The 22225-nt window shown below is 46.8% G+C and overlaps 3 protein-coding genes across 4 annotated transcripts; 1 reads left to right on the top strand and 2 right to left on the bottom strand.

Moving 5' to 3' along the window:
• The first annotated feature begins 335 nt into the window (after positions 1-335).
• Positions 336-8370, top strand: pcmtd2b (protein-L-isoaspartate (D-aspartate) O-methyltransferase domain containing 2b). Of its 2 annotated transcripts, none has more exons than XM_076045837.1 (7): positions 336-497; positions 2348-2508; positions 3382-3532; positions 3747-3849; positions 3943-4114; positions 4526-4649; positions 5548-8370. In XM_076045837.1, exons 2-7 carry the CDS (start codon positions 2353-2355, stop codon positions 6144-6146), a joined length of 1305 nt encoding a protein of 434 aa, XP_075901952.1. In that variant the 5' UTR covers positions 336-497; positions 2348-2352; the 3' UTR covers positions 6147-8370. The 2 variants fall into 2 exon arrangements, with proteins under 2 accessions (XP_075901952.1, XP_075901951.1); XM_076045836.1 differs by having other exon boundaries at positions 336-507.
• Positions 8371-11053: 2683 nt separating this feature from the next.
• On the bottom strand, positions 11054-17386 carry kif3b (kinesin family member 3B). The gene is made up of 9 exons (XM_076045831.1): positions 17097-17386; positions 14615-16067; positions 14127-14228; positions 13739-13861; positions 13415-13533; positions 13155-13271; positions 12707-12812; positions 12244-12458; positions 11054-11774 (listed from the first exon to the last, which is right to left on the bottom strand). Exons 2-9 carry the CDS (start codon positions 16004-16006, stop codon positions 11657-11659), a joined length of 2292 nt encoding a protein of 763 aa, XP_075901946.1. The 5' UTR covers positions 16007-16067; positions 17097-17386; the 3' UTR covers positions 11054-11656.
• A 613-nt stretch (positions 17387-17999) lies between these two features.
• On the bottom strand, positions 18000-22225 carry pofut1 (protein O-fucosyltransferase 1). Its single transcript, XM_076045894.1, has 7 exons — positions 21756-22225; positions 21305-21426; positions 20966-21148; positions 20652-20764; positions 20293-20485; positions 19816-20058; positions 18000-18772 (listed from the first exon to the last, which is right to left on the bottom strand). Exons 1-7 carry the CDS (start codon positions 21892-21894, stop codon positions 18578-18580), a joined length of 1188 nt encoding a protein of 395 aa, XP_075902009.1. The 5' UTR covers positions 21895-22225; the 3' UTR covers positions 18000-18577.

Here is a 22225-nt window from a genome sequence, read left to right as displayed (position 1 = left end):
GAACCCAAGAAGCACCGCGGCGAAAGTGGTGCCAACTTCAGCGTCAAGTGAAGGAGTAGAATCAGTACTTTTACTTTTACCGTAGTAATGCATGACGTCATAAAGGGTCAAACGGCTTACCATTAGCCGTCCCCCTCCTCCATCCACTCTCTTCATCAATAGCAGAGTTCTGATATGAATATGTTTTGTATTTTTAAGAAGACAAACCCTTACAAATCATTTTTCCATCACCAAGAAGTACCGTCGCCAGTCTGTTGACTGCGCATGCGCACCCTTCAACCGCTTCCGGCCGAATGTAGGCCAACCTACTTTCTGCCTGTGCGTGACGGGCCTTGTATTACGTGTGACGTCACGACGTCAGCTGGTCGAATGTTTACATCTAGCAAGTGGTGCATTTGTGACTGACTGCCTGGTTTTGGTTTGGTTCGGTTCGGTTCGGCTGCAGGCGAACAGGCTGGACGACAGGAGCAGAGCGGCCGAGAGGACCAGAACCGGAGGTCTACTGAGGTCAGAACCGGACATTTGTTCGGCTTCCGGTCGGAAGGTTTGATGCTTGTATTCAGTTCGGCCCCACAGCGCCAGCTGGATCTTTGTCTAAAACTACAGTGCGCCTCTTTTGTAGCGTCAACGTCCCCTTTTTGAAGCCGCTCCGTGGCTAAACAGCGGTCCACCGGGCCGTGTGTCGAACCGTAAAGCTTAAATTTAGCGGATTACTCGGAATCGGATCACCCGAGTGGCGCAAACGGCGACCAGGAGCAGATAGCGGAGGGAAGCTCGCCTTCTGCGCGGTGTTCACGTGCAGTTCTCAGACGTAAAGGCCGTAGAGTGAAACGGGAGATCGACTCAGATTTCTACTGTACGTGTGCGTATTCAGCGAGTTCTGTCGGCGTTAAGTGCGTCTCCCTGTTCCGATAAACTAAATTTTTTTTATTATTATTATTATTTTTTATTTTTTTTTAAACGACACTCTGTCTTCCAGTTCCCTCTTGTGGCCATGTGTGAGAAGTGTAAATAAACAGTCAGCGATGATTCTACGTCTATTAAAACGCAGTTGTGTGGCTTCAGTGGGAAACACGGCAGTGTTTTTCTCCTCGGTCGTGGTTGTTGGTGTCCCGGCCGCAGAGCTCAGCCAGGCTGCTCCAATACACACCGCTGCCTTTGTTCTTTTACTGCCTGCATTTGGTCTCCCTTCCTTCCTTCCTTCCTTGTCCTCTGCAGCTGCTCCATCACCCCCAACCCCCACCTCCATCACCTCCAACAACAGTTTTACACCTACTTATTGTGCTCTAAAGGCTTCAAGAAGCCCTTTTACTTTTTGATGTTTTGTAATTTGGAGATGAGGAACAACAAAGACCTCAAATCACAGAATCGTCAAGTGTAATACAGCATTTAAACCAAAAAAAACAAAACTTTGGGGGATTTCTGGTGTTGGATTTGGATTTTGGTCAGTATAGACGACCGCCAGTTCAATAGTGATTTCAAAAGAAAATCTTATCAGTAAAGTCCACATGTCCAAAACTTTACATTTGCACACCTTAACATTTAAACAGTTTTCCAAAATTCAAGATTCATGTGTGTGTATGTGTGTCTCGGGGTTCCTCACGTGCTAGAAGCCTACAAATTTGGCGTGGGCGCTTCTTGAGGGATCCTGATGACAAAGCAAGTGGCCCCACATCTCTAGGACAAAGTTGACCTTTGACCTTAAGGCTGAAGTTGCCACTACATTTGCCGCGGTGCTTCTTAGGTTTTGATTCCACCTTTAAAAAAAACGTCCAAAACTTTACATTTGCACACCTTAACATTTCAAAAGTTTTCCAAAATTCAAGATTCAAGATTGAAGAACTTTATTTGTCACATGCTCATACTGGATGTGCAGTGAAAGTGGAAGGACGCTCCCATTATACTTTACATTATACTCTAATTTATACTTTTACTTGGTTTCCATGGAAAAAGGAAGCATGCCTATGCATGCATGGAGCAAGACACAGAGATGCAGTGTAACACGCGGCTGAAACCGGAACATTTTGCAGACTATGAGGAACCATTTTTAGTAGTGCAGTGCGTATTTATACACTGTATGTGATATTTGTTAACCTTTTTATTCCCGTAAGTAGCCCAATGATTACACAATGGCCATTGCAGAGTGCATCTGCCTGGCAAAGATCAAACGTTTCACTCATTCATCATTGAATGAAAACACAACAAATGTGTGTTTGCAGGAGGCTGCCGTCAAATCATAGCGTTTGCTTCAGTTCACACATGCGAGTGATGGAGTGCAGGTTGCGTGACGATGATGGACTGGTAGGTTGTCCTGAGTGAATGTGAACCCCGGTGTGTCTGCCTCCAGCCAGGATGGGCGGAGCAGTGAGTGCAGGCGAGGACAACGACGACCTGATCGACAACCTGAAGGAGGCCTACTACATCCGCTCGGACCTGGTGGAGCAGGCCTTTCGCGCCATCGACCGCGCTGACTATTACCTGGATGACTACAGAGACAACGCCTACAAGGTGAGCAAGGAGAGCTGCACTGTATCAGAACATCATCTTCATTTATCTGATCACGTCCTGTCTTTGGGAGAGGATGACCAGCAGGGAGTAACAACAACAGTAGAGAGAGAATGGATTCTTCTTCATGGCTTTAATCCCAATAGATTGAACTAAAACAAGATTCATGGTGTTAAGTGCTGCTCGAAAAACATTTTGAAATTAAATTAATTTTGCAGCGAATGGAAATTTAATAAAGTGTATGAAACAACGTCACAATAGATCCCAAACTTTTTTTGGAAAGCACATACACAACATGTACAAAACAAATATTATCGAGGTTAATTGATATTTTCTGTAAAAACAAGGCTCACCTCACCTCACACTAAGAGAGGGACGGCCTAACCCTAACCCTAACCCTAACCCTCACCCTCACCCTAACCCAGCATTCCAGAGGGTTCATTTCTCTAACATGTCAAGCAAGAACAAATAGGAAGTACTGCCGTGTTTCATTTCTCCTCTGTAAAATATTGGACTGTGATCAATTGAAGTCATGTTGTTCTGTATCAACGTTCAAAGAAAGCCTCAATGTGTTTGATGATTGAACATTAGAAGGGAAAGAAATAGAGTTCAGCTGGATGTTGCAGCAGTTGATTTTGGTTTTCTTTATTCTCTCAGCTCTCTATTTTTCTATATTTGTGCACTTTCTTTGAATGTTGCACTTTTCTGTGCAGATATTCTTTTCAGTTTGCCGATGACATGAAATCTTCATAACAATAATGAGGGGTTAAAGTGTCTCACCAGAAGAAAGTCTTTGCCCCTGCCTATAATCCACCATGTCATGATCGTCTCAGCGGTGTGGAACTAGTGGTTGACGTGTGTAACTGCGCTCTCTAGGACTTGGCGTGGCGCCATGGAAACATCCACCTGTCTGCTCCGTGCATCTACTCTGAAGTGATGGAGGCTTTGGACCTTCACCCTGGCCTGTCCTTCCTCAACCTGGGTAGCGGCACCGGCTACCTGAGCACCATGGTGGGCCTCATACTGGGTGCGTATCGCAAGTAAAGTATTACAAATGTGAAGTTATATAACTGCAGCAGTTGTGTGGTTTTTCAGTGGTGGCGGCTCAGCTGCCTCCTCTTTTGTTGTATGACGTATGCACCTTACACTATTCTCTCCTCTGTTATTAATAACAGCAAAGCCAAATCAACCCAGATGTGACTGAACTTGAACTTGCTGATTTCTATGTGTCAACTTTCCAGGACCGTTTGGAGTGAATCATGGCATCGAGCTGCACTCTGATGTCATTGATTATGCCTACCAGAAACTGGAGTCATTCATCAAAACCAGCGACAGCTTTGACAGGTAAGTGCTTGTTATTGTTGAGGGATATATTCCACATGCGTTAATATATACACTGTATATCCATATACATGTTGCTCTGGTGTTTCTCTTCAGGTTTGAGTTCTGTGAGCCGTCGTTTGTTGCTGGCAACTGCCTGGAGATTCCACCTGAGAGCCGCCAGTACGACCGGGTCTACTGCGGCGCCGGCGTGCAGAAGGAGCACGAGGACTACATGAAGAACCTGCTGAAGGTGGGGGGCATCCTCGTCATGCCCCTGGAAGAAAAGGTCGGTGACTTTCCTGCTCAATGAAGAAAACTCTGGCTTATTTAACTTTACTTCAATTCGTTTAATCAGTGAAGACCAGGATTTGCATTCAGTTGCAAAGTGTGTATTGTTCAACAATGGCAGATGAGGACCGTCTCTGTCATTCAAGACTAAAAAACTAAAATCCATTTCAATGTAATTTAATGAATTTTTGTTCTCAGATGAAATAAAAATGCATAAATGTAGAAAAAGAGCAAAACAACCAACTGACGGGCAATTCACCCCCCCATAGCTGAGAAGATATAATATAAGTAGGACCACATTAGAAACCACACACAGAAACGTCTCTAAGACAGTGCTCTACATTGACAGTGACATATATAGACTTTGATTTATTTTTTATTTTTTTTCCATCCTTCTGTTTGTGTGCAGTTGACCAAGATCACTCGTACGGGACCAAACTCCTGGGAGACCAGGAAGATCATCTCAGTGTCCTTCGCTCCTCTGGTGCAACCCAAACACAGCACCAACTGCAAACCCAAGAACGTCCCACTGCGTGAGTCCCACTTCCAGTCTGTCTTTACAAATCAGCCAGGAGGAAAACCACAATAAAACCAGTTTCTCTGCACCTAATATGTATATATAATAATACATATTTGGCTGGATTTGATTATTTTTCTATTGGTAAAAGCTCAACATAAATAAATACGTGAATAAAAGTGTATAAGCGCAGTACAATAAAAATAATTAGCTTTTCCTCCCCTTAGAAGACTTCTCAGGGTCCCAGTGCTCCCAGTTAGTTTCCACCTTGCACCAGCGTATTTCTAAGGAAGCCCGGTGTGGACGCAGAGCGTTTGGTATTCAGGTGAACACTAGGGGGCGTCCTCAAATAAACCCACCAAGAAGAAGGTTGACGAGGTGTCCAGGTTTGGGTGTGAGGGCCACCGTAGTTCACTGGCAGCTCAGGAGAGGGAGGGAGAGTGAAAGACGCTGCAATCTGAAATGTAACCACTGGGTGTTGCTGGGTGTCTTCTTCAAAATCTCCAAATGTTCCACACTGGACCTCTAGGGGAAGCAACCTGTAGGCTGATTGTTGTTTGCCTGCTGTTCCACTCTGGACCTCTAGGGGAAGTAACCTGTAGGCTGGTTGTTGTTTGCCTGCTGTTCCACTCTGGACCTCTAGGGGAAGCAACCTGTAGGCTGCTTGTTGTTTGCCTGCTGTTCCACTCTGGACCTCTAGGGGAAGCAACCTGTAGGCTGGTTGTTGTTTGCCTGCTGTTCCACTCTGGACCTCTAGGGGAAGCAACCTGTAGGCTGCTTGTTGTTTGCCTGCTGTTCCACTCTGGACCTCTAGGGGAAGCAACCTGTAGGCTGCTTGTTGTTTGCCTGCTGTTGTCTTTCTTTCCTTGATTTGTTCTCACCACTCTTGTTCTTGTCCCTTCTTCTCCCTGCAGCCAAATACGAGGTACGGACATTACAAGAACTATCCCGTATTTGCATCCGCCACACCCTGCAGGTGACGACAGACGGGGGCGCCAGCCAGTTGCGTTTGCGCGGCTCCTCCTTCAGCGTGGGCCGAGGCCTGGCGGTGGCCGGCCTGCACAAGTACGGCCCGCGCTTCAAGCGCCGCCGTGTCCACCGCCGCCACTGCAACGCCCTGGTGCTGGCCACTCGCCAGGTGGTGGCCAGCACCGGCATTGGGTCCAACCCGCCCGACACCAACAACAACCAGGGCGGCGGCGGCGGTGGCAGGAGCCGGCAGGACGAGGAGGCGGGAGAGAAGGAGGCCCGGCGGCCAGCCAGGGCCAGCAGGAGAGCCAGAGGAGGAGCAGGGAGGAGGGTGGGGGTGGTGGAGGAGGACGAGACGGTGGTGGAGGAGGAGGAGCGAGAGGAGGAGCAGCCGGAGGAGGAGGATGAGGAGGAGGAGGAGGAGAGGGAGACCGGAGAGCTGCTGCGACCCCAGCCGGCCGTCAACATCCTGAGGGAGAGGATACTGTCGCTGCCGCTGCCAGAGCCGCTCAAGATGTACCTGCTGTTCTACAGAGAGAAATGAGCTCCTGGGCTGCAACTACGGGAGTTGAACACCACGACCAGGCTCATGGAACCCCCCCCCGTCCCCCCGCCCCGACCACAAGACTCTGTCTTTCTCTCCACGGCCTCCAATCATCGTTGCCACCTTCTGCCTCCTCCACCTCCTCCACCTCCTCCACCCTCCAACCCTTCTGGACTTCATCAATGTCTTTGCACTCTAAAAGAAAGACGGCGTAATGTTTGGGAATCAAGTGTATGATAAAGTGTGTCTCTGGGAAATGGCCAGAGGTGGTGGTGGTGGTGGTGGTGCTGAAATGCCATTAAATTAAATAGGCCTCAAGGTCCTCGCACACCAGCAGCCAATTTGCAAGGTGAGAAATTAGCTTTTTTTAAAAAAAAATGTAGTCGACTCCATTGTTCCTCCTTCGGTGTCAAAGAAAAAGCAGCAACATTGATTTGCTTAGCAAATTTTAAACACCTATTTGCCTCGCACTAGGTGTGCACGTCCTCGGCCTCCTGGCCGGCGCATCAGGACCTTCAGGGTGGCGCTGAGCGGTTCTCTCACAGTCCCTTAAAGGAAACTGGGCTCTCCCTCGGCTCACACACTCCCAGTTTTGCTCTAAATCAGTGTAACTAAAGGAATGACGGCGCTCAACTGTCCAGCAGTTGATGAAGGAATCGGAGCGGCACTGGGAAAGCAGGCAACAGCCAATCAACTGGCTTCACACACTGAGCCCGAGCAGCTTTTCAGCTTCAGGAGGCTGGCGTGACACAAGCGTGTTCCTCAGAGCTCCGCCCAGCTCCGCCCAGCTCCACCCAGCCACCAGTACTTCTGCCACATCACCAGAGGTGTGCTGGACACAGCCAGTGACTGAGGTGGGTCTAACTAAGGGTCCAAGTCCAACAGATCATTTCAGTCCCGACGAGCTGCCGACCCGACCCGAGGCCAGGCGCCATCATCTCAGACTGCAGGGGGCGCTGTTGGTGTTTTCTCCAAGTTTAGAGTGTTGTGTGTGACATGATTCCTTTGTACCGTTTGCTGCTGTCGTACCAAAACTCATCGTCCCTCTGTGCCAAAACTCAACTTGTGCGGGCTTAACTGTAAAGGAGGAGATGATTGTTGTGTGTGTGGTCCACTCATGTTAATATTTCAAGTCAGAAACAGCTTGTTGTGCTTCTCCTGGATTCACCACTGCAGCGATTGAGACGTGTGTGCATCTGCAAAAAGGTTACGCAACTTCTAATAACCCGACAAAATATTTAGCTTGGTCAACCGAACACATATTCTTTGTACTGCAGTATGAATTCAAATATTTTAACACAGTAACACGTTGTGAAGTGCTAGACACAGGGTGACTGGTTATCACAGTGTAGTATAAAGGATCGAGGAGGAGGCAACTGATACAAATGAAATGCACTGTATCCTTAACAAGCAGCCCTTTGTCGCTCCCTTTCTTTCAGTGCGTTGAAAGCACTCACACTGCACAGCTGACACTGCAAGTGCTGCACAAGGCATTGCAAGTTTTGCAAGTTTCTGAGGAAGGCCTTTGATTTTTAGTCATAGTTTTATAATAATATTCTGCTCCTTTAAAAAAAAAAAAAAAAAAAAAAAAATAGTGCCCCCTTCTGGTAAATTTGAATGAAATCTTTGGGGTGTGTTTTGGGTATTAATGTGGATTGTGAGTTTCATGACAGTCGGGTGAACCATTTCTAAAATAGTCCCACGTGATTTTCGTAATGCCACAACAATGTTGTGCATTCATGACGCCCACCGTTTGAAAACACTCATCAAACTCTCAGTGTATATTTTAGGCAGTTATGTTGAAATGATAATTTGCACTCTAATTGTTGACTTTTGGTCCCGCCCCTCCTCTCAAGCTTATTGGTCAACATTCTTAGAAACAAAGGCAACGACATCAACATGCTTGAACTTTTGGTCGACTGGGTCCAATGACGGCCAAGTTCCAGATCCAGTCTATCAACAATAACAAGAATAAACAACAACAATAATAATAATAATTCAATAAACTGCAACTTCTGATGGTCCCTGTATGTTCTGGGACTGCTGTCAATACCGTGTGTGTCATTAATGTTTGCTCGTTGTGCTTTTGTGATTCTCTGCTGTGTACAGAAATGAAAATGAGAGTGTTTGGACGATGAATTTTGGGTGAGATTGACTCGCATATTGTTCTTAAGAAATCGAAACGTATTATTGATTGATGTCATTAAAGTTCATGATAGAAAAACACGCAGCCAACTGCAGATTGTCATGTCTTGAGCTCCAGGACCAGTGAGGCCACCACGGAGGCCCAGCAGTCACCAGTAAACAGCCGCAACCAACTGGACAGCGCCCCCTAGTCAGTCGGGTGCTGTCTCATTGAGTATATCTGAGGTTAGGGCTCAACCAGGTAGAGATGGACAGCTCCATGGTTGAAGTCCTCTACACTCAAAAATGATCTTCAGCAAGACCACAGCGAACATCTGCAAGATAAATAGGATTGTTTCCTCCTATAGATCTGATGTTTTCAGAGAGGAGGAAGCTTCATCAGGAAAGCTTTATTTTCTGCTAGAAATGTGCATTTCTCACATTCAATGCAAATATGAATCAATTTTCTTTCATTTGTCTTTCTTTGCAAAAAAAAAAAAAAAAAAAAAACTACAAAAGAAAGACAAACCAAAAGCAAAGAAATAACAGTGATTGTCAAAGCCATTGAATTTCAGCTGTTGGTGGCGTTTGGATCTCTTAGTTTGGATCAAATGCAACTACGTCTCAAGAATAAAAACCACAAAAAGCATCCCAACTCAATAGAAATGTAGGTTTTTAATATTCCAAAAGGCTAAATGTGTCATAGACAGTCAGCACTAAGTTGGCCTCCATCATCTTGAACAGGGAGTAGTGTGTATCCAGCAGGACGACACAGCAGGACTGCGTGAAGACACTGAGCCACTTCCTCTCCACTGTGAGGTCCTGCTGCAGCTGAACAGCAGTGGAATCTTCCAGCTCCACCCCCACATCAGGGGCCTGTTTGAAGTCCAGTGTAGAACAGTTCATCCGTGCACATCGGCCTCCAAAATAAAAGAAGCTTTTCCTCTGACACTACACCTGCGCTCTAGTGAAAATGAATACAAAGCGTGCAAGTGATAGAAAATAACATTTGACATAAAATTACAAAGCTCCAAAAATAAAATATTCTATTTGAAAAGACAAACAATAACAGTTTATATCTACATACATATTTAAAGCAATTAAAGATATTAAGTGATGAGATTTTTATTCCCCTGTTCTGCACATTTTAATTACTCTGCTAAACCAACAGAAGGCGATCTAACATGTCTATTTTTGTTTTTATTATGATAGATATCTTAATATATTATTATTAAGTATGCAGGTTAGAGTCAAACTGCAAATACATTTCAAATGTTAGTAACAACTAAGCTGAACTTTCAGCTTGATGGCCCAAACTCACAACTTCAACAACATTTTCCATGAGCTGTCGCACCAGGAGAAACTGACAGCGGGTGAGCTGAGCCGACACAATAGCAGCAACAGAAGAGTCAGGCTTCTCATTAGAGAGCTGATCAGATGCCCAGATGCAGGATGTTGGCGTCTGTGTGAGATGCAGAGTCGAAACATCAGCCTCCTCAACCTCGAGGAGTCAAATCTCATGCCCAAAGTGTTCAACTATGACTGAATAACTACTGAATAAACCGTCACTACATGCACTGGCTTCAGCTTCATCGCAGCAAACCAGTGGGAATTCTGTGTGCAGGAAGTCCTCAGTCGGGTTCTGAACGTACCGGTTTCAATTTGTACAAATGGCGAGGAATCTCTAGTCTACTCTAATCTGAACTCTGGTCTAATCCACCAGCAGTGGGCCAGGTTTAGCCACAACTCCCCCCCGCGCCCCCGCCCCCGCCCCCAGAGAGAAGAGCCCAGCTCCTCCTCTCTCTCTCTCTCTCCCTCCCTCTCTCTCTGTCCCTTAAGAACAAAGAAAAATCCTCAAATTGACCCAAACTGGAACTGCCACCATGATTTAGACCAGTGCTTCTCAACTGGGGACGGAGTCTCAGCACCATCATCACTGTCGTCCTCATCATGAAAAATTATTATACAAAAAAACCCAAACCAAACTTAAGACCACTTTTAATCCTGTCTGGAAAAGAACTGATTGAAACGATTGCACCGAATCGCCCACGAAGCAGCGACCCAATCAAAACAGCATCACGGCCCAAAAGTGGGTTCACAAGCCACCAGTTGAGAAAACGCTGATTCAGACGACAGAAGGTGATTGTGTGTGATGTGTTGATCATTCAAATGGCAGCAGCAGCAGCAGCAGCAGCTGGTGACGGCACCGTGAGACCCTGATGGATTTCGGAGGCAGAGCACCAAGCAACCAGTGGGGGGCGCTGCACAGTTAATTAGAACAGCGGGGTTGAAGCTGCCTGCTGATCTGCAACCAGCTTCAACACAGCAACACCAAGTGTGTAGAACCTCGTCACCCACACACACACACACACACACTTGGCAGAACAGTTTGGGACTTGAATCACAGTCGGCAAACTACAGAGTGGACGAATGGTGCAGTACACACAAGCAACCACAACAGTCCATCACAGTCACGGTGCTGCAGTGCTGCACCGTTAATTAAAGGAGCCGTTTGATTTGTTAGCAGGCTCCTGATGATGTGCACGATATCAGAGTTTGAGAGGGAGCTGCAGAGTGAGAGGAACATTCACGCGGTCGACCTGGAAGCCAGAAACCACCGACAACGCAGCGGCTCCACTGGACTGCACTAAACTGTCACGTCTGGGCTCATCTTCTGGATCCTGATTCATCAATTTGAGCAAAAAACAGGATTTTCCACAAAATATCAAACCATTCCTCACAGAAAAAATGATGAGAAATTATTGATACTAAATCTAAATAAATTTTTATGAAATCCAGCAGTTTGAGAAAATATCGAAGGCCTGTTGTTGATGTGAAATGACTGACAACTTTGGTGGTGGTGTGAAGGTCAGCAGCTCTGATCTGCTGCCAACCTATCAACTGTTGACACATTGACGGCACCGCAGAGACAGTAGGAGCAAAGTGATGTGGAGAGGTTGAAAAATATGAAGGAGAAAATGACAACGTGAGTCAATGACAGGGAAACGTATGGCCGCCACCTAGTGGTTGGATAAGAATTTCTCTATTTACAATACAACATCTGTCTGAAGTCAGGCAGAGGCTACGCGATATGATACAATATGCCGGGGAAAAAAATATATTGCAGAAAACAGCACTATAAACTGGACTTCAATAGCAGCCTTTCGCAGTGACACCACTGCAAAAACCGTTTGGACATGAACTGTGCAAGACGAGGTCCATCCAACTCAACAAAAACAACAACAAAAACAAAAAAAAAAATCAGTTCCCCCCCCCCCCCGACGCAGGATTCATTCAAGAGGGAGCAACACAACCTGGCAGGGCCGTTGTGTCAAAGTGTCGAGGTGCAGCAGAGGTTGATGGTTCCACGCCAGCAGTGGAGGACGTCACTTGGGCACGAGGCCTCGGCAGCGAGGGTAGACCAGGGAGGAGGAGGAGGAGGTGGAGCTGGAGTGGCTGAAGGCGGAGCTTGGACTTACAGACTTCCTGTCTGCTCGACCTCGACTGGAGGGGGTGGGGGGGGGGGGGGGGGCGGGGCAGAGAGAGAGGGAGAGAGAGAGTGAGAGAGCCAGAGAAAAAGAGAGAGAGAGAGAGGGACAGAGAGAGAGAGAGACATACAGAGAGAGAGAGAGATAGAGAGAGACAGAGAAAAAGAGAGAGAGAGAGAGAGAGATACAGAGAGAGGGAGAGAGAAAAAGAGAGAGAGAGAGGTAAATAAGACAAGTGAAGGAATGGAATCGATCTTCTTGTCCAGGCGTGGGCAAACTAAGGCCCGGGGGCCATATGCGGCCTGTTAAGCTTTTTAATCCGGCACCAACTTTGCTTAATTTCTCATTGACATTACAGCAACATGTCTCCTCCTATGAGGTGGCTCACCACCAGAACACTCCATCCATCTGCTGCTCCGCTACCCCCCCCCGGCCCATTCTAGAACCCACTGTGGCCCACCAGCCTAACAGTTGGTCGCTGGTACCTTGAGCTGGGTTTCCTGAGGCTGGTGCTGCTGGCCTGAGTGGCAGCGCTGGGTCCAAAGCTGTGGTCCAGATGTGAAGCGTCCACCTCGATCTCGTCCTCGTCCCTCAGAGCGTCTTTCAGCGCCGCCGCCACCTTGGGAGCGATGACGGGCTCCTGGTACTCCTTGGTGGTCCGGTCCGGCAGGTCCATATCCAGCATCAGGACGTTTTCAGCCTAAAACAAAACAACGAGAAGTCAATCAGATGGTCAAAGATGCAGACTGGACCACACAAGACCAGAACCTCCTATTCTGGAGTTGGAAGCTACAAACTGAATCTGGACACTTTTATGTTTGTTAAACACTCTAAATATTTTTTTTTTTATTATTATTAATATGCAGCTGTGATTTCCTGACAGTGGTGCGAAGGGCTTCATGGACAGTATGGCAGAGGTCATGTGACCGAGGAGGAGGGCAGAGTTACTTTGTATCTGCTGTCGGGCCTCAGCATCATGGCCATGCGAGCGTGATGGCTGAGGGGTCTCCTGTAGCCCACCGCTGACACCGGCCTGCTCATCATCTGCTGCTCACTGCAACACACACACACACACACACACACACACACACACACACACACACACACACACACACACACACACACACACACACACACACACACACACACATTTATTTTTTTAACTCTTATTCAGTTCTTCTGCTTCTCGCTGCTCTTCTCCTTCGGCCTGATGACAGAAAACATTGGAACTCAGTCCCCAGACAGCAGACCTGGGACCAGCAGCAGGAGCTGAGTGGCAGTGAGAAGCTGGTGGAGGCTGATGGAGAAGCTGAACAGGTGCAGTGTGGGAAAACCAGCTGATTGGTCTTTAAAACCCTGCAGACTAACAGGAGGTGAGTGGGTGAGAGGAACTCACTCTTCCAGACGAGTGATGGGCTTCATCTTCCAGTACTCGTCGTCCTCGTCAAAGTAAGACCTGTTGAGGATTTTGTTCTTCTCCTCTGAAGGAATGAAATTCTCAATGATGAGATGCCTGAGAACACACAGAGGAGAACAAGAGAAGACTCAAGCAGGTTGACAGACTGGAAGTGGATGGAGATTCTGGATCTCCTCGACTCCTGTCGTGCACAACTGCACAGAGAAAGTGGAATTGTCCCTGCCGGCGGCGCTGCCTACTTGAGCTTGAGGTCCCTGGTGAGCTCGTTCTGGGTCTGCTCCAGCTCCTGCCGGTCCTTGATGTGGGCCTCCTGGATGTCGTGGATCTCGGCCTTCACCGCCTGCAGCTTGGCAAATAGCTGCAGGAGGCAGAAACCAGAAGCAAAGCATTAAAAAAAAAAATCATTACATTTTATATGAATTCCTGACGTGTTGCTCATTTATTTATGCTGAATTTAATTCTTGAATTAACATCAAGTAAGAAGCATAAATTCGATAATTTCTGCACAGTGAATTTCACCCACTGGTAACAATACGTTTCTATATATTAGGGCAGCGTCTCACCTTTTTTAACTTCTTGGTTTTGATGTCCACCTCCTGCTGCAGAGAGCTGTAGGTCTCCTTCAGCTCCAGAGTCTCTTCATCACGACACTCCATCTGCTGCTGGATCTCTCGCTCCCTGCGGGTCTAAAGGACACACACACACACACACACACACACACACACACACACACACACACACACACACACACACACACACACACACACACACACACACACACACACACACACAGACAGAGAGAGGACTTCACTCATCATTGAGGACGACAGACAAAGAACAGCATCCCTGCTGACTGGCGGCGCCTTCAAGACGTTGATGTTGTATTGAATTTCAATCTTCTGACTCTGCTGACCGCCGTCTGTTGTTTTGCTTTTTCAATGTTTTTCACACCTGTTCAGCGATTTCCTGCCGTTTCTGCTGCAGCATCCGCTGCTGCTCGTTGGTGTGATCCACGATGTTCTTCCCTCCGACCAGGAGTTTGCTCTCCATCGCCTGGAAGGTGACAAAGCAATGACAAGGACTTTGAAGTTGACTTGCTGACAGAGATATTTCAAATTAAACCAATAAAACAAACAGCTTTCTTTTTACGCTAAGTTTTAACATTAAAACAGAGGCTATTAGTTTAATTTAATTCTAACCTATAATTGCTCAAATTATAACAACAAAACAATCATGCTCATTCAGTTGGCTAAAAGAGACCTTTTTCCATCTCAAAGCCACAAACACAAAGAAATAACTTCATAGAATGATTGAATCACCATCAGTTGGCTGTCAGTCGATGTTTACCCCAAACAACTGCTAACATTGCTGCATTGCATGCACTGCAGCTGTGCAGTGTACAGTTGCAATGCAGCAGAGTCCCACACTCATGACCGTACCTTGATTTTGGAAGCCAGCATCTCAGCCGCTTCCTTCTCCCTCTTCAAGTCCTCCATCTTCTTCTCCTTCTCCTTGGCCAGGCGCAGCTTCTCCTCGGCCACCAGGCTGTGGTCCTCCATGATGGCCTTCCTCTCCTTCTCCAGCTTCTCCTGCTGCTCCCGCCAGTCGTCGCGCTCTTCGTCGTCGTCCTCCGTCTCTCCCTCGTCCGCCTCGTCTCTGTCGCTGCCGTCCCCGGCCCTCCTCCTCTGCCTCCTCTTCTTCTTCTTGCCCGAGCGCTTGTGGAGCTGCGCCTTCAGCCTGGCGATCTCCTCCTGGAACTCCCTCAGCACGGCGTCCTTGGGGTCCTCGTTGATCCTGGGCTTGTTCTTGATGTTCTTGGCCCGGTTGGCGTAGCGCAGCGTGGTCAAGGTCTCCTCCACGTTGTAGGACGCCGGGCCGATGTTGGCCACCATGACGGTGCGGGCGTTGCCCCCCAGCGAGTCCTGCAGCAGCCTGGTGAGCTTGGAGTCTCTGTAGGGGATGTGGCTGCTCTTGCCGTCCACCAGGGCGGAGATGACGTTCCCCAGCGCGGACAGCGACAGGTTGATCTTGGTGGCTTCTTTCAGCCGCTCGCCCTGGGCGCCCGTTTTGGCCTGCCTCTCGCTGCCAGCCAGGTCCACCAAGTTGAGTTTGCCCACTCGGATGTGGTTCTCTCCGTCCACGCCCACCTCGCTGCACTCCACCGTGATGACGAAGATGGCGTGGGAGCGCGAGCTGTGCTCGTTCATGTTGGTGGCGCCCACCGAGCGGTTCTGGTTGCCCACGCACATGACGTGTTCGATCTCCTGCACGCTCTTGGTGACAAAGGAGGAGAGGTCGCTGACGTACACGCCTTTGTCGGGCCTCTCCCGGAGCTCCAGGCGTCGCGCCTGGTCCTTGGACAGCAGGTCTCTGATCTCCTCCTGGTAAATTTCCAGGTAGGACGCTCTGACCAGGTACTGCTGGTTCTGGGAGTGGGATATGTGGGTGAAGATATGCTCAAAGGAGTTGGGGATCACCCCTCTGCGCTCCGGATCCTTCCTCACGCCCTCCATCGTGTAGGTTTTCCCCGTTCCCGTCTGCCCGTAAGCGAAGATGGTTCCGTTGAAGCCGAAGAGAACCGACTCCACCAGGGGCCTGAAGGTCTCGTCGTACAGATCTATTTGTTTGGAGTTGCAGTCGTAGACCGAGTCGAAGGTGAAGACCTTGGGCGGTTCGCCGGCTGAAGCCTCCCGGGGGTTCCTCACGATGATCTGACCCAACTTGACATCCACAGAGACCATCTGCTCAAACTTGGCGGCCAGCTCCTTGCCATTCATTGGCCGACAGCGGACCACCACCTTCACAGACTCGGAGCTCTTGCTCTTGGACATGTTGCTGATTGGCAGCCACACAACTTCACAAGCAGTGCACCAAAACGGGACTCATCGAGACCTGAGAGGGACACACGTAGACTTTGTTAGCAAACACCAATGGGATTTAAAGTTATTCGTACACAAAAAATAAAGACTGCAAAACCTTCTCTAGCTTTTCATTAATGGGCTTTTTCAAGTTTAACTTTTGTAATTTGTTTGATGTAAATATGCATCATGTATTTAGGAGTGTACAGACACTTTGTTCTGTGTTTTTAAAGACGGCTACTATCTTTACACTGACTCAGGGAAACGCACAAGAATTCCAATGTACCTGTTTTAACCTGTTTTGAACTCCTACAAATGGCAATACACCTCTAATCTAAAACTTTGTAGCCCATTGCACCCATTTGCAGGTTTTTTGTTTTGTTTTGTTTTTTCACCGCCAGCCTTTAGTGGTGCACCATCCCATAATCTATCATCCCCAACTTTCACAATTGTAAAGCTGTCTACAAAACCTCTTGAGAGTTTACGTGACGATGTTTCAGACGCACGTTAACTTGAATTTTGGGACCATTGAAACGTTGTTTTTTTTTTTTTTTTCCCCCAGTCACAAACGTCACCTTTTCTTCCACATGTATCCACTGTACACTGGATACTAGAGCTGCAGCCTAACGTACCGCTCCAAAGTGCACTGTCACTGCAGTTTGGCCAACTGGACTTGGCAACAGCAGCAGCAAACCCCACTGCTCAGCTTCCTACAGCTTCCTACAGCCTGCTAGCAGCGGTTTGTGTACAGACTGCTACAGACAGAGCCCGCTCGGTTTGTGGTGAGGCCGTGCTGGTCAATGTCTATGCTGAATGACCGTGTCAATAAACTGACACACACAAACACACACAACGCTTGTCATAAATGGAAAGCGGCCTAGCAACGGCAAACACTGTGGCAACCGAACAAGTCTGTTAGCATGACCTGGCTAACAGCGGTAGCAAAGTCGATGTAGACATTTTAGAAATACAGAAATATGTCACTTTGGATGCAGGCAACAACACAACACACTGGCGTTCAAGCGGGCGCACGTCGAGGTGTTGTTACACACTTCCCACTTACATATGTGAAGTCAAAGACTGCGGTGAAAGCGGCAGAATTTGGAGTCTTCCTGCTCGGAGCAGCTTCCATGGATTTAGAGAGCGCCGGGAGAACTGGGCGACAATCCACTGAAGCCTCGACAAGATCAGCGACTGGTGACAAAGTTGTTGCTTTTTCCTTGCCAACCTTGTACAAGTGACCGAGGCGCGTCCTGTCCACCCAGGGAGTCTATAAAATGTAAACTAAATCGAACTGAACGATGAGGAACGGCCCGCCATTGATTGGTCGAACTGAGTGTGACCTAAGCTGTGGATACTGCATATGACAACTTCCGGTCGTAAAAAATAAAAGTCTTTGGTTTCCTAGTGGTCCGTGAACTAGATAGAATCATAGACTCAACATTCAAGAACTTTATTTGTGACACTGTACTCATAAGATGTGCAGTGAAATGTAAAAGTGGCAACGCTCACCAGAGCAAATGTGAGGAAGAAGAAGTAGGAGGGGTAAGGGGAGGAGGAAAAAACTGGCAAGATTCTCATTCATAATGCGATTATGGCAACAGATCATGGCACAGCAAACAGTGCTGTGCTGTTACCACGGGACAATTTCTCATCTAAAACTGGGCCCGCCTTAATTTAATTTCTGCCAAATCATCAGTAATAGCATCACACGGCAGCTCCCTGGAGACATCAGGAGTCGCAGCAGTGGCAGAGTTGCAGTGACTCAGGGCGCCACCCACAGGCTTAGGGAACATTTCCACCAATTTCGGGTTTTCAAGGTATGGATAACCTGGGGGTTTTTTTTGTAGGTATTTATGTATTTATTTATTTATTTTTAAATCATATTGATTGAATTACAAAAAAAAACAGGTTGATGTTTGTGTGAGTTACAATTGAAACAGTAAAAGCCTCAAAGCCAAAGAGGTTCTTGAAAAAATAGTCTTTATTTTTGTTGTGTAAAATCATCAAAGAAACCACTTCACTTCAAAATAAACAAACCCCACTTACTAAAGTGGATTCCCCCCCACCCCCCCATTAATTTTACTATTAAAGGCTCATAAGGATGACTTTGAAATCCATCGAGGTCAAGAGAGGCTTTAAGGCATTTAGTTCATTATGAATAAACATCACTTTTCTCTTCCTTCAAGTAGTTTGGTCAGAGCGACAGATCACTGCGGTCGAGAAACACATGAAAGGTGACAGAGAAAAAAGACACACTGTTGCTCCATTGACAATATTGTATCGTCAAGAAAATGTATAGAGACCTCCTTTGTGTCGTGCAGTTATTATAGTGTTCAGTGTTCACAGAATATAGACCAGTGAGGCCGTGACTAAAGGAAAAGCTGACAAATATCAAGAAGGGAAAATAGGCAAAAACTGCTGTTGTACTGGATGACTGGAATTACTGCTGAGCAGCTAAACAAACAAAACATTTTCAAAGAAAACAAAAGAAATATCATAGTTTTTATGACATTTAGACTTCGACCAACTCGACTTCCGTGCTCACAGTTCATCTGTACGCTTCTTTCTCCCCGGGTTGTCCATGCCAAAGAAGGAGGAGGAAAGTCCGCCGACGTCTCGTTCTCTTTTCACAAAGGCAGAAAAAGAGGACACGCAGTTGCCGATGAAGTGGTCGGCTCGACCCAACACGTACAGGTCCATCTGGGCCGAGTCGGGCTGAAGACTCACAACCTTCACCTGAGAGGACGGGACCAGACCCAAATACACCAGGTTAAAAGGTGGTAATGAGCAAATGTATTTGTACATTTTGGACATTGAAAAAAATGTGAGCAATATCTGTAAAACTGAGAGGAAAGAAAGTGAAGTACAATTACAAGGAATACTTCTGGGCTGAAGAGAGACAGAAATCCATCTCTTCCACACCACACTGTGGATTCAGACTCAGGTTTGCTTTGTCAATCCTGATACTAATCACACCTAATTCATGAATACGCCGGCTATGTTACAATAAACCCTCAAAAACATGTCTCCACATTGCTCCCACTGTCTCATCCAACTTCCAGGAAGACGCAGCACTGCAATCTGTCTTGAAATTGCATAATTTCCATGATGTACTTAGCCAAAATATCCTCTGTAGCCTCCTCATTGAAAGCAAACACACACTGCACTCATCAGATCAGTGTCACATCAAGCAACTGGCTCCACATGTTTTACCTGCTTCTGGAAGTTATTGTGTACCAGCTACTACAAAGACAGAGAGAGCAGCTTGCATAATTCAAAGACTACCCACTCTTTAAGCATGAATATGTCTTGTTGATCGGAATTTGTGAAGGAGCCACAACCCAGCTCAACTGCTAGGGTCCCAAAATAACCAAAACATTTATTAAAAAAAAGATCTAACATAAACCAAACCCAAAACATTTTATCCACATAGCATTCCAACATCTGTAATGATCATATTTCACATAGATGATGCTTACACTCTGGAACTCACTACCACCGGACATACGCAACAGTGACTCTCTACCGACCTTTAAATCCAGACTCAAAACTCATCTGTTCACCATCGCCTACTCGCTTTAACTGCCTGCTTTCTCGCTTTATTATTGATTTTATTTTTTTCCTGTATCATTAATTGTGTGTGCTTAATTGTTGTTTTATTGCCTCTCTTTGTACAGTGTCCTTGAGAGTTTTGAAAGGCACTTTTAAATCAAATGTATTATTATTATCATTATTATAATTTTTATTATTATATATTCAAACACACTGGACAAACCCACCTTGCCCTTAAAGAGCTTCTCGATCTCTTTGCTGTGCGACTCTGAATCAGTGGCGATGTAGACGGAGCGAGCGGAAGTCTTCTTCACCCACAGCTTCAGCGCTCGGCGGATCTCCGCCAGGTCAGGCAGGCACATGGTCATGGTGAGGGGCAACGCTGTCTGGGCGTTGTAGCCAACACACTGAGGCGAGGCCATGAAGTGGGGTCCGGTGTCACCGCTCTGCAGCATCTTGCAGGCATTTTGCTGCAAGTACAGATATTGATTGAGGAAAAGGTTGGAATAAGTTGTAAGTAAAGCAACCAACAGTAGTCCTGTGTAAAAACAAAACTGAATGATCTCAAATGAAGAAGCAGAGAGAGAGAGAGAGAGAGAGAGAGAGAGAGAGAGAGAGAGAGAGAGAGAGAGAGAGAGAGAGAGCAAGAGAGACAAAGGGAGAGAGAGAGAGAGTCGCTGCACTGATATTGTGAAACATCTCACCCAGTCAATACCAATCCTGAGATGAATGCCAACATAAGGCCTGAGCAGCAGGTTGGAGATGTGCTCCTCTCCCTCCTTCACCATATTATCTGACCACAGCACGTATCGCTGCAGGCCCAGGTGGTCTTCCACCACCGGGAACTGGGCCGGAGCCCCAGGCAGGGCCAGCACAGGGTGCTCGGAGGGAGGAAACCTGCAGGGAGTGGGAAGTCCTGCAGTGAAGAGCTTCCCTCAACCATCACCTGGAATGACTGCAGGGAGCTCTTCATTGATTTATCAACATCATGCGCTTGTGCGCATCATTTGAATTCAATCTAATCTCATCTTCTGAGACACAGCTGCTGCACGGCGCTACTTACTTTTTCATCCACTGAAGTTGATGGTAGGCACCAAAAGAAATGCCACCAAACAGGACAGACTTGTCAAAATTCACACCAACGTAGTCCCAGAATGGACCAAATGGATTCCCATCCTGGAAAAAAAAAAAGAAGGGATTTTTCACAGGGGGTGTCTGTCCTATGTGTCGGTTGGAAGGCTGCTAGAAAATAAAATACAGCACACTCTGCATACGAATACACACATAAATAAATAGATAGAAAAAGAAAAGAAACGCATAAGGAAATACTCATACTTTTATAAGTCAGTTAGAATAAAAATTGTCATGGATTCGCACCTTCATCGGGCAGGATTTCTTGTCTGCACTTCGTTGTGCGGCCGTCTCGAAGCAGTAGGCCTTCCTCTGGCCCGCGGGCCAGTGTTTGGGAGCCAGCTTCTCCATGAAATCTTCCAAACTTACTACACGATGGTAGGCTGACAAGGCTTCCACTCGAAAGAATTCACTGTAGGGAACATGGACCTGAAAAACAAAATACGAGAGCGTTTCATTCAGCAGCATGCAGGTGCTCCGCTGGATGGCAGCTGAAAAGCTGTCCATGCTCTGCCTGGGAACGACAAGTCCACTTCAATACAACCTTGATCAAAACTTTACTTTTGTTTTTATACTTGTACTCACATTGGTGTACGGGGGTGCGTGATGACGGTACACTATCCAGGGCGGCACTGCCAGCGTCCGATTCAACATCTTCGCAAAAGCTAAAGAGCCCAGGAAGTGATCGGCTTGATTCCCAAAGCGACCTGAGTATTGACGATGGACACAAGTCATCACACGGTAGTTTGTTTGAAGCACGGGGCAACGACAACAATCTGACAACAGTATACTACTAGTAGTAACTACCACTACCACTACTACTACTACTTCTATTAGAGCTGGTTGTTGCGCTGACAAATTCATTTACAGCCAGCGTAGACATTATGTTGTTAAAACTTGATAATTTCACCACTTGGAACTCGCATTCAAAACATAAAATCATAAAGAACTTGGTCAGGAAACGAAGATAGTTTCCCCACTACTAGCGCAGTATTGCAAGTCTGTTTACGAGTATGAGCTACTAGGATTGCATTACCCATGCACGGACAGTACAAAATGTAACCATTTTCATCCCACTTTAATTCTTCCTCAAAAGTCCAACACGTTTGGAGCAGAATTATTAAAAGTAAACATGATAAAACTCCTGAATAATGAGCTCGTCCATTCTCCGCCATTATGGCTCATAACATATCCCACAATGCACCGCGCCGTTCTTCTTCTTCTGCTTCTTCCGCCGCCGCCACTTCTTCTTCTTCTTCTTCTTCTTCTTCTTCTTCTTCTTCTTCTTCTTCTAAATGCTGCAAATGCAAAACTCCAAACAATTGAAAGAGAGAAAACTGAATAAGTGTCTCTGTCTTGACAATGTGTTTTTTTCCTGTGAGTTTTATTTCGTATTTGGCGGGGGGGTGGGTGTTTGTTAATTAATGTGTCTGTATTGGATGTCGTTCGTTGATTCTGACGAAAACAGGAACAGGAAGTAAAATACATAAACGCAAGGGGTGAGGC

This window comes from Nelusetta ayraudi, unplaced genomic scaffold (genome assembly GCF_046127955.1).
Source record: "Nelusetta ayraudi isolate G7.1 ecotype Tasmania unplaced genomic scaffold, CSIRO-AGI_Nayr_v1 ptg000088l, whole genome shotgun sequence".
NCBI classification, from domain to species: Eukaryota; Metazoa; Chordata; class Actinopteri; order Tetraodontiformes; family Monacanthidae; genus Nelusetta; species Nelusetta ayraudi.
The sequence above is the reverse complement of the archived record's forward strand: the minus strand, read 5'-3'. Positions and strand labels throughout refer to the sequence as shown.